The 18,258-nt window shown below is 40.7% G+C and overlaps 1 protein-coding gene across 5 annotated transcripts; it reads right to left on the bottom strand.

Annotated features, from left to right (window-relative positions):
- PCNX4 (pecanex 4) lies at nucleotides 1-15,860 on the bottom strand. Of its 5 annotated transcripts, none has more exons than XM_055801173.1 (13): nucleotides 15,720-15,860; nucleotides 12,620-12,670; nucleotides 11,203-11,929; nucleotides 10,417-10,488; nucleotides 9,379-9,558; nucleotides 8,773-9,287; nucleotides 7,834-7,934; nucleotides 7,563-7,685; nucleotides 6,931-7,294; nucleotides 4,177-4,280; nucleotides 2,684-3,720; nucleotides 1,929-2,115; nucleotides 1-1,562 (listed from the first exon to the last, which is right to left on the bottom strand). In XM_055801173.1, exons 3-13 carry the CDS (start codon nucleotides 11,889-11,891, stop codon nucleotides 1,311-1,313), a joined length of 3,624 nt encoding a protein of 1,207 aa, XP_055657148.1. In that variant the 5' UTR covers nucleotides 11,892-11,929; nucleotides 12,620-12,670; nucleotides 15,720-15,860; the 3' UTR covers nucleotides 1-1,310. The 5 variants fall into 5 exon arrangements, with proteins under 5 accessions (XP_055657148.1, XP_055657127.1, XP_027640726.2 ...); XM_055801152.1 differs by lacking the exon at nucleotides 15,720-15,860 and adding an exon at nucleotides 15,332-15,650; XM_027784925.2 differs by lacking the exon at nucleotides 15,720-15,860 and adding an exon at nucleotides 14,604-15,260.
- Between the last annotated feature and the right edge of the window lie 2,398 nt (nucleotides 15,861-18,258).

Raw genomic sequence — 18,258 nt, 5'->3', positions numbered from 1 at the left:
TCGTTTTTATGGTCACTGATCAAAAGAAACAGCAAATAGCCAAGTATGGAGTACACAGTCCTGTAACAAATTTTACCCGATACAAAAAGGTCTTGAAGGCGAGGAGTAAAGTAATAAATGTGCTCCAAATTACAACACTGGGTGTTCCAAACCAGTACGAACTCCGGAAGGGAGCAGATCTGATTTAAATTGATGCTACAGGTTAAAGACAGACAATTACCTACACCCTGCTCAGCATATGCCAGCAGTTACTACAGATCTACAGAGAAAACACATTTATTGTTATTAGCACATGAACACATTTATGTGCTAATAACTGGAACAAACAGGGTAAGCCACTGGAGAGATGACCCAGACCTGTGCTATTACAAACCAACTGCCAAATTCTGTTCTAACCTGTGGTAAGGTTAAAAAAATAAAATTACTTCTGGCACAGACAGCTAGATTTCTGCCCCCCCTTCATCATCAAGCTCTCACTGTATTTGTGGAAGACTGGGTAGTGATGTGGACACCGGTTGCAAACAACAATGTATATATAAAACTATGGATATTGGAAGAAAGAGATAAAATTAATCCATTTGGACTTACATTTCTTCTCTCCCCTAATGACATATTTACTTCTTTCATCAGTAGGTCACACGGGTTATTAATGCGTCAGGATGCACACTGTTTTATATAAATTCTCACTGTCCCCAAAACAAATGCTTTGGTAAAAATTGTCCCTTACAACTTACTTTGTTAGAGCACAGCTGATAACTTACTACAACTAAGGAAAAATCAGCAAAAGTCATATAACAAATGCTAAAACTGAACTCCCTCCAATACAAATTGGCCAGAATAAAAAAAATTCATATAAATATTCATATGTACACTTTGGTTACTAACTCTGTGGCTGACGGTACTACAGTGAGCTGTAACCTGACTGTCAGTGCAAGTCACCTGTCCAAGAAAAAGAAATAAAAATAAACCAGAATGCATCAAAAATAGTTAATGATCAGAATTGTGCTGCTCTTCTCTAAACTGGAGAAGAGAATTTCAGCATCTCATGGCTCGTCAGCCACACAGGCAACGGTGCCTCACGTGTTCCAGCAGCAAGAAAACAGTTCAGGACTTCCTGCCTGCTGAAGGCTCTGGTAGCACCATCTCTGTGCAACTCATGTACGCTGGCTCGGCACTGCCATCCAACGCCGTTTTAAGAGTAAAATCGCGTTTGTAGTGTATAAACGTAGCATGAGCATTTGATTCCCAACATGCAATGAAAAATACAAAACAATCGTAATAGTAATTAAAAAAAAAGTGCTACCAACATTCTAGAACAAAGGCAGATGCAGAAGTTCAGATGAATACACAGGGTAGCCCAGAGGTGGGTCCGCAGCTTGCACCGTTAGGTTGCGCAGAAGAACTGGGTGTGCCTGGATGCTGTAGCGTTCTTCATCATCATTTGTAGCATACAGCAGCTCCCAGGACAGGTTTGCCCACTGACCTCGGACAGCTTCATCATTAAGTTTTCCCACTTGTACTAACAATTCCTGAAGAGTAAGGACTCGCCCAGTGTAAATTCCCTTTAAGAACAAACACATCAATACGTTCAGTACACTCCCCAAGAAGATACACAAGCATTTTGCATACAAAGCACTAAACGAAGCTCTGGGGCTACATACTATGAATATTGTTCCTTTACAAGTGGCAATGTATAAACCAGTCTCCTTGGTTCAATTTTTCTGTGTAGAAAGACAATCAGGAAATATTGCTGCACCTGAGGAACGACGCGGTGTGATTTTCAAAACAGTGATGTCAGCTCCTCTCTAGTACAAACACAAATTTGTTCGTACAGCCTTCATGTTTTGGAACACAATTTAAAAAAAAAAAGTAACAGTGGAAAAGGAAACCAAACTTTACCCTTGCATACTAGTAATTTTTCTTCTTACCATGTTTGGGTCATGCCCCAGTGAAAAAAGGTATGGCTTTTCCTGAAGAACTGCCTGCTGCCACTCAAGATCTGATACCAGTCCAATGTACCAATCATTTTCATATTCTTCCAGGTAGTTAACCAGCTCTTTGAAGTTCTCCACTGGACCCAGGCTCGCTTTGTCAACCATAAGTTTAAAAGTGTATCTGAAAGGCACAGAAAGTCATACAGCAAGCAGTGCAGCACAAGGCAGGAGGAAGAAAGCCTCCTCAGGCTACAGAAGGTGGAGAGGCACCACCACATGCTACCAAGCACGAACAACTTTCTAAGTTCTTGCTTGTCAGCCGAGTCACCGGCAGTTAGTACGGGTATGCTTTTAGCTCACCCAGATGTAAAAACACATTAGCTTAAACATCTTTCATTCACCTCAAATACTGTTCTTGCTGCCTGATAATGGAAAGTGTCAAACCTCTAACTCCACCACAATTCTCTTAGATTATGGGGACAATGAAAAGGGGTTGTTTTTTCCCCACTTAACACAGCAGATTTCCAGTGCTAGAGGCAGCTGCTGGGGGGAAGGGAATAAGGAAGGAATCTCCTTATCACAGTGTTCACTGCCTGCGGTTACGGGCAATATTTATGTAGGAAGAAGCTACAGATACATTTAAATGATACAGTTTTAACATGAACTACTCCTAGGGAAGTGATACTTACTTCAAATTACAAGACTCTTTATATATTTTTTTATAATCGGAGGGAATGTTTTTCTTTTACCTGAATGCTTTTAATGCAAGTTGGAAAAGCTCTGGTTTGCCTGTTAGCCAGTCCAAACCAACAGACCACGGGATACCACCAGTATAGGCTCTGAACACATGGCTCGGGGCAGGCACGGTGTTATCCAGGCCAAACAGACCAAAACAACATGACAATACTCCATGGATGTATAAGTCTTTCAAAGCTTTATCTTTCATAAGGTCTTCAAGTAAATTAGAAGGCTTTTCTTTCAGGTGAAAAAAGTCCAGCTGACTCAAAATGAAGTGGTACCATTCTTCTGGAAACCTCCGCCTCATTTCATTGACTTTGGAAGAAGGCACTGGGGCTGTTCTCCATTCTTCAGGAATGCTCAATAGCTCCGAGTAAGAGCAACTAAATTCAACCTGAGGTAAAACTTCTTGCTGTTTCCCTTTGTCTACAGCAGGAAGCCCAAGGACAACAGCCCTGTATAATTTATCTTCCGGTGACATTTCTGGTGGGACATCTTGGCTCTGTGTTTCTACAGATCCCGGAATAGACAGATGTACTTTTGGTGTAATTCCCAACTGCCCAAGTTCTTTTCTGTCTTTCATTCTGCCACTGGGTTCAAGATGAAAAATGACACTATCATCAGTCCAGTCCTCAATTGTATCAACACTAAAGCTGTCTTCTTCCCTCAGAGGCCTGGATCTTTCTACTGAACCGCTATGCTGGTTATCTGGAAACGATCCTTTCTTGCTCTTGTTGGCGTCGCCTGAGCTTTCCCATGTTTTTGATTTTTTATAACAATACTGGACTAGCATCCATACAAGCACTTTAATGAAATCATCTTTCAGATGCTTTAAATTCTCATGACAGTCAATTATTCCAGATAACACATTTCTGGCATCAGAATACAGCCGCACAGGTAGAACAGTACAAGGAGTCAAAATGTGTCCAAAATGGTGATTAGGAGAGAATATCTTGGTGTGCTCCTGATGTTCGAAGGCCATTTCAAAAATTTCATCAACTCTGTGAGCTTCAGCGGCATGACAGGACGTTTCCTGCAATTCTAGCCCCTAAGGCATAAACGAAAACAATTTGGTTTTAGCCTTCACCAGTACACAACCCTAAATGCTAGCAAGCTGTTTTCTTGCAACAAAATTTTTCTGAACAAATAAAGATACATTCCATTGTCAGTATTTCCACAACTGAAACCACAAATCTAATTAGAGATAACAGTAATAGCAAAGCACTCGCTACAGTATTAGACACAGATCAATGTATTAAACAAATCTTTGCCTCATACAGATTTTATTAGCCAGCTTATTCAAGATGATGTGTCACAAGCTGTATGATAAAAAATATCACATCTGCTCAGCATGTCAGTTGCAGGACTAGTTAACACAGCAATAACTCATCTTAAAAAATTGACTGTATTATCAGGTAAATTAGTTACATTGCTGAAATGCTATACAGCAAAATGTTTGCATGATTTCAAAACATTAACATGCCAGTCCCCAGCATGCAGTTACCTTAATGTTCACACCACAGTAAGTGAAGCCTTTTTCTAACACCAACATCCACATCAGTCTATCCTGAAAGCGGCACAAATAATGTGATCCAGGCAGAAAGAGACCTAGTCAAGAAAAAAACAGAACAACCCAAAACCTATGTATTACTGTGGCATTATATTAACAAAAACCTTTTCTACATGTCAACTGAGGAATTGAACTGCAAACAAAATATTTCTGCTTCAACATCAAAACCAGTTAAAACTGGCTAGCTAGTACACCCACTTAAGAAACTACCTGCAAAGCTAGATCCTGAAATTGTAGTCCCCTCTGAAAAAGCTGTGGAAAACTGGGAAACCCTCATACAGCTTCAGGACTACAATATTCATACTGGACGAGGGTTAAGCAACCCCACCCTCAATTCCCTTTGTAGAGACAACTTTCACGATTAAAGATAATTTTTGCTGAATTTCCAACTGCACAGTTCCCACTGACGTCACCTGGAGATCTAAAATTCCTATGACTGCTGAACGCATTAAGGAATCATCATCTAGCACATAGGTATATTAATGGTCCTATTTCCTGTGGAGTATGAAGTTTATTTCTCCCATAAAAAAAAAAAAACCATAACTCAACAGGACTTGTCTGTATTTCAGAAAGATTAGAAAATATCCCTTAGGATGCAAAATCCCAAGTGCAAATTATTCTGCTCAAGTGCCAGTTTACCAATGGCATAATATCACACCCATTTTACAGATCATAAATAGAGGCAGAGCAAGAGCACCTGCTCATCTTGAAAGATTTGTGAATTGGTATCATACACATTGAACACTAAGTAGATAAAGTGGAAATCATCTGTAGTCTTTCTGAAATACCTTTGTGTGCCTGTGTCTGGAGTGTGAGGGAAAGTATATCCAATCCCACTGTATTAAGGCTGACATCACCAAAAAGAGCCACACAAAATGAACTGGCATTTGAAAACCAAGTCCTGAACAACTTCAGATCATACCAAATGATCTGTACTCAAAAATTCCACGATCTGGCTCTCATCATAAAAATTAAAAATAAAAATTAAAAAAATGCTTATGTAAAAAAAAAAAGGTACTTTCTGTATCTTCTACCTATTTCAATAAAAAGTGCAATGCCAAACTTCCTAGCAGCTGGTGGTTATACCGTATTTCTTTTAAGTTATAGCCTGCTGTCAACTTCTCCAATACAATGATGCTGCTCTTAAGGCTGACATTTGCTGCGAGTTTATGACCTGCTTCTGCTGTCACTCACATCCAAGTGACCACTCACACACAGTTTTATAATGTTGTAAAATGAAATCAGTGAAATCAACCATTAAGCTGTGGTTAAAATTTAAGTAACCTTTTCTATCCCACTGAGCTAATGAAGTGCATTTTCTTGCTAACATTTCGCAAAGATTTTAATTCTTTCCTTGCCAGCTGTTAAAGCTACTAAAACTCCTTTACACAGAAAAAAGTATGGTTTTAAATTAGAGACACACAAAACGGTACCTCTTCATTTTGAACTCATCTGAGAAGCCCACATTTTTTCTTGCTTGGAGACATTCATTCACAGGCTTTCCCATTAAAGAGAGGATTTTTTCCGCCTCAAGACTAGTGTTTTAAATTATTTAATCTGAGGCATACATGCCACCAGAGTCATGATAGCTATATAGATATTAAATACATGTATAGATAAAAAATAGATAACAAATACAGAACAGACAGAGATAAACATATTATATATAAAACACATAGGCTGATGCAGTAGACAAACGGAAGCGTCTCTCTTCTTTAGAGGAAAAAAGCTTCCTAGCTTTATTTTTTTAATACCTCTCTCTACACCAGTACTAAAAGTGCAGTAAATGTTTCCTAGTAAAGCACTTGCATACAGTCTTCAGAAATGCAATTAAAGTTTATGTTCATCGTCTTCAAATATTAGTCTACTTTTTCTAGTCCTAAGCCATTTTCTAAAAGGCTTATGTAAATATTTGCCTCTTCTCTAAGGGCAATGATCTTTTGATTATTTAGGTTATACAAAGACTGTTTCTCAAGAAAACGAGCTTGCGATTTTAACAGTTATCCTGCCTACACCTGACAAAAGAGTTGGCATTTCTTCACCTGTTTATACAATTCTGTGGAACACCCATCATGATGTCTTTCACAGGCTTTAAGATAACAAGCACTGTTACAGTCCTACCCTGTGTGCGCAAGATGTGACATTAAGTCTTATCAGCTGGTTCTGTTCTTAACAAATTACTGCTAGTTAGGCTACATCACGTGTTTTATGTACATCCAGTCCATATTTACTGTACCTAATTAACACAGCCAAATTAGCAAAGTTACCTTCTGGATCCTGAGTGATGCAGAGAGACACATAGATACACAAAGAACAGTCTGACACACCTCTTTCTCCCTGCTGTCAAGAGAAGTCAGTTTATTGCCTCTGATGACATGGAATGAGTGCATACCATCCTTTTTGTTCAGTATAAAAACGTTAGGAGTGATACTGTTTCACCACCACTTAATTTCTCCCTATTTTAAAGATAACAAACCAGACCGTTTTTTTTACAAGAATGTAACGACTAGAGATGTATGAGGATAGAAATAATCACTTCCCTCAACTGAACAATCTCCAAATACCAGATTTAAACTCTGCTGTGAAACATGCTTTAAACCAGATGCTATGATTCTCCTGTTCTCCAGCAAAATTGTGTTTCCCAAAATATTTAGCTACATTTCCTTGCAGTGTGGCTAGCGTACCTACCTAGGCTACCGGCTGCGAGTGCAGACTGCAGAGCAACAGCCAGACTCGGAACCATCTGCTGGTAGTACACTGTATCGGAGCAAACACCCGCTGCAGCACCCACAGGGCCCGGCCAGCTTCGGATAGGCCTAGGAAACCCAATCAAAAATACCGGTAGCGTGAAGAGGGGCAGCAAGGGAGAAGAAAGCAGCGCAGAGATGGCAATGAAGGTCAGCAGGATTGGGAAGAAAACAATGTTGAGTGTGATTAAGGTGGCGGTAGATTTACGACGCTGCTTCTTCTCTGTCCACGATGTCAAAAGAATAGCTACGGCAAACTGCAACTTGGAGACAAACTGAAGCAGTCGATCCCGCAGAATACCAACCTGCAAGATACATACAACACGCACATTTATCACATTTATTTGTAGCCTGCATCATATAATATTCAGCACTGCCAAAGCTGCCTTATCTACAATAATTTTAAGAAAATGAAGCGTGATTATCACTGGCTGGTATTAACGTGTGTATCTTAGTACAGTTTTTTAGCTTCTACTTGCTAGGTCCTAGACTCTAATTCTCTAATGGGGGAGGGCAAGGAAACAAAGACTTTCAGCGACAAGCATCTGCTTAAATTTACATTATGAAAATTACCAGTAAAAGTCTGATTCCTGTATCAAGGCTCCTGTTCCACCAGAGGTCTGGATTAAACACCAACATTTGTGCTACGGACACAACCACTATGTCCAGTAGGGCATTTTCTGTATTCTGCCAGACCTAAAATAGAGATATGTTACACATACGTTTAAAAATTTATTTCTCTCTCTCTGTTTTCATGACCTGGAATATTTCTTCCAAGTCACCTTAATACTTAAATCATGTAGAAGAGAATTTCTTAGGCTAACATATTTAAAATTCAAATTACCATCCTAAATATTCTTGTGAATCCAATGCAAACAGACACAGAATGAAGATTCTGTAGCGAATGGTCTAGTGACAGGAATGCTATCATAGCAAACGGAGACACTGTAATTGAAATAAAAGAATCATTGATTTCCTTTCAAGAACATAATTAAAGTCTACAGAAGTAAGCAGTCTTATTGCAGAATGGAAATATTAGCATAACAAGAGAACTCTTCCCTGCATTATTACAAACTCTTCTTTGTATTACACCTCCAGGATATCAAACAACAGATTTGGACTGACGGCCCAAGACAGCACATACGTCGATGCTTAGTTATTACTTGCTATTGCTTTTCTTGTCGTTGGTTTGTCTGTTTCCCCAAGAACATGCGAACACTCAAATAAGTAAAAATAAACATGGGAACAGCATTCGTCAATCCGCTTCCCTGAACTGATGCTTCTTTATGAAATAATTTAGATCAAATTTTGGTTCCCCCAAAAGTAGATACATTGTCCCTAACCTACCAGAAAGGAGACCATTCCCTTTACTAGCAAGTTGCAAGAACCAAATATTTAATCACCCTGAACACTCTCTCAACTCACTTCCCCCCCCACACCCCGAGTACCTTTAAAAAAAATCTACAAGAGCCATTTTTTCAAAAGTGAGTACTGATGTTACAACTAAAATTCTTTAAAATGCCTTGCTTTCGGAGTTGGACTTTTAAAAAACTCAATTTTTTAGGTTTACTCCTAAAAAAAATAAAATCACTCATCACTTTCAAGTATTCTGAACCAGTAGTTTTGACCTCAATGCACAATTTAGTAAAACATCAACAAGTATTTCCGGCTACTTCGTTTTTCTCAGCTCATTCACAGAAGCTTGTACATACAGTAATTCTAGCATTGTTTCAATCTTCCTACAAGCATCATCTAACAAACAACAGACAGTGCATATTCCTACCTAGTGTCAGTAAAATCCTCCTGACAACACCAACTTTCATTAGCCTTCTTTGCTTCTCCATGAACACAGTCACAGTCCTGACATCCTTGGGATAAAAGGGGTTTCGGAAGACTCCAAACAAGTACACTCTCTGAATCTCTCTAAGAATCCACATAGTTATAAGTAATACGATCAGAACGTAACTTGCTATAGCCTGAGGACTGGCTTTGGAAAATGATGAAAAGCCTGCAAATTGATGCAGCAGGCTAGCTTCTATGAGAGCAAATGCCAACACAGTCAAATAAAAAACAAATTCCCTCCACCCAAATTGTATTCTAAGACCTCTCTGCATAGTTTTAGATTTGCTGGAGGCTAAATGGCCGATCATGGTGTGTTTGAAGGCAAAACCAATCTCGCTTAGGTTAAGACTCAGTATGAACCCAAATCCAGTCATGAAGAGGATCACACCAAGAGTGCTGGGAATGAAATACGATGCTATTGCTGTTCCAGCAGAAATGAGAAACATTACTAATAACCTGTGAAGGAGAAAATAAAGAAGATTTGCTTGAAAAGAAAAAGGTTATCAACAATACTAATATATTTTACAATTATATAAACAACATTTACTTTGGGTTACTTGACATAGGTGAACCTCCTAGTCCAAACTCCAACAGTTGTTCCATCCCCCACAGAAAAAGTGCGTCAAGCGGGGGCAGAATTCCCATTGCCCACAAGAATGGCAGAAAAATAAATACGATGTGCAAAATCTGGTTTGTCTGTTCTAGAATGGGTGTGTTGACAGCAAACCTGGATAAAAGAAGAAATGTATTTGACTTCTGTGAAGGAAATGATACCTGATGTGCAGGAAGACTTTCTGTTTAATTACTACAGCTAATCCAGAAGAATAAACATTACATATTAAATCTACAAAACCTCAACCAGTATCTTTAAAAAACAAAAAGAGGGACATACATTTATGCTTGGGGCAGTAATACACTAATTAGAACATCAGAACACGGGCTTATTTTTCACTGAAAAGATCTGAAGCCTTTAGATTACACAGATCAGTCAAGTGATGTAAGTATCCTAATCATTTTGATACTGTTGTGATAATATACTGAAGAAATACTTGTGCAAAAAGAATGGTCCACAGGCTCGAAGACCTCAACTGTTTAACAAAAAAATGCAAAGTATTTTTTCAGAATTACAAAATTCAATTTTTGTGCAAATTCAAGACCCAAGACATAAGCCTTAATACTGAAAAAACTGGCATGTTGCCTGTACACCAAGAGAAAAAATTTCTTTAGGAATACAAAATGTTATTGTCTACATAAAAGCATTAAAATCTTCCTGTAAAAATACAAAAATCAGTGTTAGAAATCTGCGTAAATTCAAAGTCACATGTAGTTCACCAGCTAGCTAATTAAAGGTGGACTGCTAAGGTATTTGGTTTCTTTCTACCTTTTAATAAATAAATAAACCTCAAAGGATTTTTTTCCCCCAGCAATTTAAAGAATGTCTGAATTTTCTCCTCAGGAAATTAGATAGAAGAATTTGGGGTCCAAAACCACATGTGTAATTCTCATATCATAAATGAAGAGGCAACTAGCGTAAATCATTAACAAAGACATCTCCAAGTGCAAAACTAGTAAAATTAAAACATACCTTTTTTTCAAATGCATTTGAAGTACCCCAACTATAAAATATGTACATGTGACAAAGTGATACAAATACCACCTGACAGGGAGAAAGAATGCAGAGTAAACCTAAAAGCATCTTGCTTTAAGAGATGCTAAATACTTCAGCTAAGACACTCATCTGAAACGTGGAAATTTATAAGTCTCCTATTTGTAGGCTGACATAGTTCTTTGTATTACAACAACGTTTAAAAATCCAAGTTCAAAATTCATATAACAAAAATAGTGCAATGTTCACATCTGCTTATCCATGAAAACCAAATTCATAGTCCTTTTTTTGCCCACAGTTTAAAACACTCTGCCATCACTTTGCAGAGATTTAATTGGAAAATACTCCAGGACAAATTCTAAATACAAACCCAGCACTCCTGAAGTACGTAGTGTTTAGATCTGATTCCAGGTCAGGAACATGTTTTCAAAACACATCCTTTAGAAAGATGCTGATGCAAATGTTCTTGTATAAAAATACCGAAATTGACACTGTTGAAGATAATTTTAGCTATCCCTTACTTAGAAACTGCTCCAACTGCTCTTCCTAATTTATGCTGAATGCTGTAAAAATTTAAGAACAACCTTTTATGCAGTGTAGAGCCTCAATTTTTACCATATACTCTTCTAGGTTCTTTCTTTTACATTCGTACAGCTGATTAAAATCCCAAAATAAATTTTCCTCAGAAGAGTAATTTCATCTGTTTCATCAAAAATATATAGAATAACCATTACTTGAATTAGCTAAATGCTGTATTAAGTTTACCTGTGTGCAAGATCCACTGCAATAAAGACAAAAATGTAGAAAGGTCTCATCAGAGCAGTGATTTCATAAGTATCCAGTGCTTGGAAAGTAGCTGTTTCTGTAGCTGTATTTATGATTAACGAATACGCTCCTATACATATAGTCACCCATCCAAATACAAAGATCATAACTGTTCCTCCAATGTTGCTATACAGCAAGGTTATTCTGTTTGGCAGCAAATACCAAGTTCCCAACCCACACAATACCCCTGCCAGAAGGGAATGAAATACAGTGTTGATTATATACTTCTTGCCAGGAATAATAAATTTTACTGTCTCTGAACCTAGACAGCTGGAAAATTCAAACTCATCTTCATCTGTTAGGGTATTCTGAATTTGCATTCTTTCTACTGTTACTGTTTTCTGCTTTGCATATAGATTCGCCATCTGAAGAGCAAGTGCAGTAACAAACATCAGTCCTCCTGAAAGTGCCGCGGTACAGTAGTCTTTCATAATACCTAATTGGAACAAAAGTGTACCTACTCCTCCCAAAACCCATGGCACCAAGAAAAGAATAATCTGATTCACGTATATGTACAGAGGGGCACAATAGCCTAATTTAAACCGGGGACCTCCCAGCACAGTCTGTGGAAAGCGCTTCAAGAAGAACTCCTGCTTGTAATCATTTAGTAGAGGTACATCTGGACCCATTCTTATTACTCAGGAATGCTGGATGACTATCATCTTTCCTGTAAGAGAACAGAAAGAAAAAGAAGGAAACATTACTGAATCTGGAACTCAGAACTTAACCAGGGAATTCTTCTGTCCTATTTTTGTTTAACAAGTTATAGTGGAATTCTGACAGTGTTAGCAGACATCATCCTAAAGCACCCACAGAATCTGCCAGAATACAACTACTAAGCAAACACCTAAAATGGAAAAAGACTATTTTAAAATGTGAACATATTCTTTAATCTGAAGCCTTACGCAGCAAATGAAACATACAATCTGTTCTTGGGAGATAATAAAACCAACACATGTCCACAGCAGAACACTTTCTGAGAACTTTATTTTTTCTCCATCCACTCTGATTCCTGTCACATCTTGCCACAGACCTCTAAATCCAGTTAATCCTGTTAAGGATCTCCATACACAAGCTGAAGAGTCAGTGATTTCAGTGAATAGCCACATAAGTGCAAGCATACAGTCACACTGAGGTCCCTGTAAAAATCAAAGCCTTTGAAATACACTAACAGCAAAAAAAAAACAAAACAAAAAACTAGTAGAAGCATTAAAAATTGTTTTCCACACCAGCATTTTTACTGTCCTCCCTACACGTAAGTACAGTGAGATCCTGTTCTGTAACAAGTGCTACACAAGACATAAAGCAGTTCACTTTCTCCTTCCTAAAACATATAAAATAAAATAAAAAACAGTACTTGAGTTGTAGCAGAATCAGCATATATTCTTCTATATGTCAACGAAGAAAGCTGAAAAAAAGGAAAAGAGATACCTGTAAACATTTGCAATTAATCAAACAGAAATCAGATACGAATACTCATTTAGAGATGATCAGGCAATGTAGAAATAATGAATGTAAGATGGTAACTATGATATTCAAATTTAATGTTATGCTACTAGTCACAAAGGCAAGAATCCATGAATGACCGGTAGAAACTCTCAAGCTAAGAAACAGGACGAAAAATCAGCACAAAACCACAATGCTAAAGCACTTCATCAATGATGATTCTAAAAAAAAAAAGATGATAGTTTGCATTAGTAGATGTGCAAGCACAGAAATTCTGACTTTCTTCTACTGGACCCATATAAGTTGATGAATTAGCCATCATTGCAGATATTTCAAAAATTAAACACTCTGCTCCCGTGGAGTTTCCAAGCTACCGTGATTCCTTCTTTCTACAATACCAAATGCTTTTAGGCACTTCTGAGAACAATTTACTCCTTACTTTTAAACAGGTATTAATCATCTGCCTGTAGGTACATGTATGTACCAGGTCAACATGGGATAAATTAGAAACAGTGCAAATGAGAGAGATAAAAGCCCAGTCATATGCATTATCACAACTGGAAATTTGCATTCAGGGTCCACTAAGTTCACAATGAAAAGAAGGACCCCACGAGCTCTCTAGACACATGCCGTGTAGGCTGTGGAATTTATTATTTTTTTTAGAGTTTTTTTAATTTCAATTTGGAATTTGTACACATAGAATATTGAAAACATAAGAGGGTTTTTGGTCATATTATTTAAAGCCATTGAAAGTTTCTTAAGCGAAGGATAAGGCAGCAGTCAGTCTTAATGAAAAAGACACGTTGACAATGGAGAGGGGAATTCATTGCAGTCAGCTCAGGAATTTGAAAATGTAACAAGGACACACCCAACCAAAAACAAATTTCAAATATAATTAAAACAAAAATAAATCAAAATTCAGCCAATCTTGTCTAGAAAAAGAAACACTGTTTAGAGGTTGCTGTGGAAGTTACATGCAGTAGATTTATAAGCATGCAAGTGACAGAACCTGAGTTTTAAAAGAAACACAGAACCAACACATGCATGGTCTTGCTTGAAAAACGGGTTTTGGGCATCTGTGTTTTTCTGCACTAAGAAGGGCTATTTTTGTTTCAAGTTCTAGTCTGCATTTGTGTTTGTCAGTTTATATTGCTAACAAAATGTTAACAAAACACTCCTCTTACAGTTTCTGTGTAAACAACAGACATCTCTGTGCGAGACAAAAATCTACATACATAAAACAATACAGTTCTACTTGGCTATACTCCAAAATGAGCCATAAAAAGATCTGAATTTATTTATAAATTAAAATCCCAAGACTGAAGCTCATGAACTATGGAAACAATACTCTCGACTTATCCTCCTGGCTTCCAAACAGTCAGGTAGCACATCAGGACTTCAAAGAGGCACTTGTGCGTGTGTGTCTCCTTATTTCTGTGCAGAGCCCTAGCAACAAGACTCCACACATTAGCGAGTGTTTACAGGATCTGGCTTCAATATACATTCCTAACATACAGGCCTGGCCTGACTCCGACAACTTGCCTGGTTACCCAAACAATTTGCACCACAACAGTCTGTCACCACCAGCAGGGATCCCTGCAACTTAGGTAGTACCTTAACAAGGATAGTAAAAGGCCTTTAACACCATAAAGCAACTTGACAAGTTCCTCCCCTACAATATCCTCTGTCCTTATTACAAAAGGAAACAAAGCAAATCTTGCTCAAATTCAGGAATCCACAAAAAGGCATGACTTTTTGTCTAACGAACACCATCCTTCGTGCCCACTGATGGCGGATCTGCTCGTGGTTCGGCTTTACTTCAAGCGGATTACAGAACACGTGTACAGCTCCCAGCCATCTACGTCCTGAAGCACCTCAGCCTTAAAAATACCTACCTCGCTGGTCTGCCAGGCGAATTTTCATGCGAGACCATGTGGTCAGGGTTATAAACCACCTGCCGGCACAGGCCAGCGGAACACCACGGCAAAGGCGCGGGGAAGGCCGTGGGCAGCCCAAGGCCGGGTGCCCCCCACCACGGCTGCAGCCCGGGCTGTGCGGCCAGCAGGCTGGGGTCTCTCCTGAACAGCGCCCACGCCGTCCCCAGCGAGACCGGGGATGCAGCGGTTTAGGCCCCAACACGCTCCATCCAGTTCAGGGAAGCGCATCCCGGGACCACCGTTGGGAAGGGCTGCAGACCAGCCCCTTCCCGAGACACCTCTGCGCCTGACCAGAGCGGCTCCTGCCGGAGCCACCGCGCTTCCCAGCCAGCCGCCTCTCCCTCAGGCCTTCTGCACTAACGGAAATTAAAATAATCAACCGAGCGAGCAAAAATAGAGCCTCTGCTGCTTTCAGCTCCGGCGGAGACGAAGGGGAGCCAGGCAGCCACCGGGCCCGGCGGGGCACGGCCGATGGGCAAACCCAGGAGAGGACAGCGCCGGCCAGGCAGAGCCCGGCGGCTTCCCCGGCCGCCCCCGCACCGCCGCCGCCGCGCCCCGGGGAGGCCCTGGCGCCCCCGCCTGCTCCAGCGCAGGGCCCCGCGGCGCCGGCCGCCCCCGGGAAGCGCCGGGCAGGTGCGCCCCCGCACCCCTGCGCGGTGAAGCGCCTCTGCGAGGCGGGCACCTACCTCTGGCCCGGACCCACTGCAGGTCAGGGGCTTTGCGGGGCGGGGGGAGAAGGGGAACGGGGCTGAGCCTGCGGCGGGAGGAGGCCGGAGGATTGCCGAGCGCTCTCCCCCCCCCCCCCCGCCCCAGGGCTGTCCTGGGGGAGTGGGAACGGCGCAGGAGGCCGCCGGGCGCTCCTCCCCGCCAGCGCTGACCTTCGCACCCAGCTGCTGCCGAGGTCGGCGGGGAGAAGGAAAGCGGAGACGGCAGCTAACGGCGGCGGTGAGGCCCGGTGTCGCCGCCGTGGCCCCCTCCCTTCCCCGCCCTCTCTTCCCTCCCCTCGGCCACTGCCGCCATTTTGCCCGCCTGAGGCAGCCGGTGGCGGCTGGGCGCCGCGGGAGTCTGCGCTACCTGCGGGAAATGGCCTCGGCAGCGGGGTGGTGCTGGGTTTCGCGGCTTGTCTTCTCGGTGGGGTCGGCACAAGAGCTGCGAGCGGCGGCGAAGGCGAGGGGCCGCCCGCCTTCCCGCTGCCGGCTGGTGCCCCGCGCCCGGCCGCTCAGCCGCCGCCCTGGCCGCCCGCGCTTCGCTCAGCCGCGCGGCTGCTGGCGGCCCCGCTTTCCAGCGCAGCCATCGTCCTCCTCCGGTAAGACCGGGCGTGAGGCACCTCTCTAGCCGGGGCCTGCCAGCAGCGTCCCGGAGTGCAGAAAAAGAAAAGAAACCCCCTGAGCGGGCAGAGGAGCCGCGGCACGCTGCGCGGGCAGGCCGTGCCCCCGGCGGCGCGGGGCCTCCTCGGCTGCGGAGTTTGGCACCCGGACAGCTTCGGTCTCCTCGAGCTTCTTTTCGTCCCTCAGAGCGGGCATGGAAATGGCAGAGGCTGTTTTTTCATGACTTCTTTAGTAGTCATCATAATTACCCACATTAACAAAAGTGCACGACTGACCAGATTGGTCTGTTTCATTATTATAACATTTAACATTCAGTACACAACATTCTAGTATTACATTAAAACATTTACCACAAATACACAATCCTCAACATTCTGACGTGATAGTAAAATACTCTTTAAAAGTTTCCATAATCTTGACTGGTCAGTATATGTATAATTCAAGAGAACACTGGTTCTAGCCTCAGGTAGAAGAAAATGCATTCTCAGTTTTCTTCTAGGTTAAATAAACGTTAAGCACTCGTTGGCAAATTGAAATATAAATCCAAATACTGCAATACTACATACCACTTCAAATCGCACCCATTAAACATTGAGATTATTTAATAAGAGTGAGCATGCTTAATATAATTTGTATCTAATAATACTAAAATGTGTAATTCACTATTCATTAGAACACCAGGGCACGCATGTCTACCTTAATATCCATGTTACAACAATCACCATGTACATTCTTAGTTATATCCAATTTAATCTGAATCCCTAATGTAACACACAGACATACGCTTAGAATTTTAGATAAACTAAAGGATTCACAGTAATCAATTCTTATCAGAAGCATTTTAACCTTTCTGTGGGTTTGTTAATCTTTATTCTTCAGAGGTAATAAAAAGGCAGCTTGGGGTATTCAGTGTAAAACCTTGGAAACACTAGAAAAATGCCCATTTACCTTTGCTGAATTTCTTTTAAATGAAGTTCAGTGGTACAACTAGAGTCCAGCCTCCTGGAAGACAAATGCAAGTATCTAAAAAATCAATCCGTTTTTTTTTCAGGATCCTTGATTTAAGATTTATTCACCCTGTTCTTCAATCTGTTGTATCTGTTGCAATCCTATTAAAATCAATATTTGTATGTCTCGTATATATTCCAAGGTAAATATAATCTCTGTACAATTCACTAAAGGTTGGTAGCAGGTATTTGCTTTTTGTTGACAAGTTTCATCCTGTCTCAGTTTATCAATTCAGTTATAATTTCATGAAAATGATGATTATTTTGTGGAATATGTAAACCCTAAATAACAATTTTAAGGGGGGGAAGCAGAAAACGTTAGATTTATTTCTTTGCAAGCTGCACCACTTGTGTTTCAAAACGCAGAAGGCTTCTTGCCTGTCCTCATTTCCTATGGTTTCACTCTTGCTCGGAAGAATAAATCAAAATTTTAGTCAGTGCAAACTCCAAGCTGTTTACTGGAGAAGGGGGCATGCTAACTTACTCCTCTTAAGAGTTCTAAGAATTTTCTTGGTCATATAAAATAAAATAAAGCCTGCTAACAGAGGGAACTGTTGTTGGTAAACTCTGCCCACCTCCAGCTCTCTTTTGCGGATTATCACACAATGTGTAACTGCAAGCATGTGAACTATCCCACTGACATTAACAGGACTCCTCATCTGCTCAAAATGATAATACACGTAAACTTTTTGCAGACTTGGGACGTGGGTTTTGGCTTGCTTCTTTTTAGTTTGTGGAAGGGCTATTAGTCCTGACTCCCCAAATAAAAATTCCATATTTCCATATTTTTAATGTTTACTTTGTTTAGAATGATGCATGCACAAGCAAATACTTTTCTTACCTTTCTCTTCTTTAAAGATAAGCTGAAAAAGTGATTTCTGCTTTGGAATGCATCTTTGTATACAGCTATAATACTAGGTAGGGGAAACGCTTTCTTGCATTTACTAATTATTAAGGAAGACAGAGCTTGTAGGAATTTATTCTTTTAAAGAGAATTAGTGCTAGGTGAAAAGAATGGTTACTTTCAAATCAGATAATGGAAGTTAGTTATTCTCTTTTCCTGATGCCCAAAGTTAATTATTGTTATATGGAGATCTGTGGGCTGGCATTCCCAAACAGAAGATGTGAGAGTCAAATCTGACTCCTTGTTGTACTCAGTCTTTTTGTTCTGCATCCCATAGGGGACCCATCCTGTGTTTATCTGCGTAGCTTTATGGAAAGCTGCGTATGCCAGATGTATGTTATCCATGACTACTTTCCCATGGCTCCCTTGGAAGT

Source organism: Falco peregrinus, chromosome 1 (assembly GCF_023634155.1).
Source record: "Falco peregrinus isolate bFalPer1 chromosome 1, bFalPer1.pri, whole genome shotgun sequence".
Taxonomy (NCBI): Eukaryota; Metazoa; Chordata; class Aves; order Falconiformes; family Falconidae; genus Falco; species Falco peregrinus.
The sequence above is the reverse complement of the archived record's forward strand: the minus strand, read 5'-3'. Positions and strand labels throughout refer to the sequence as shown.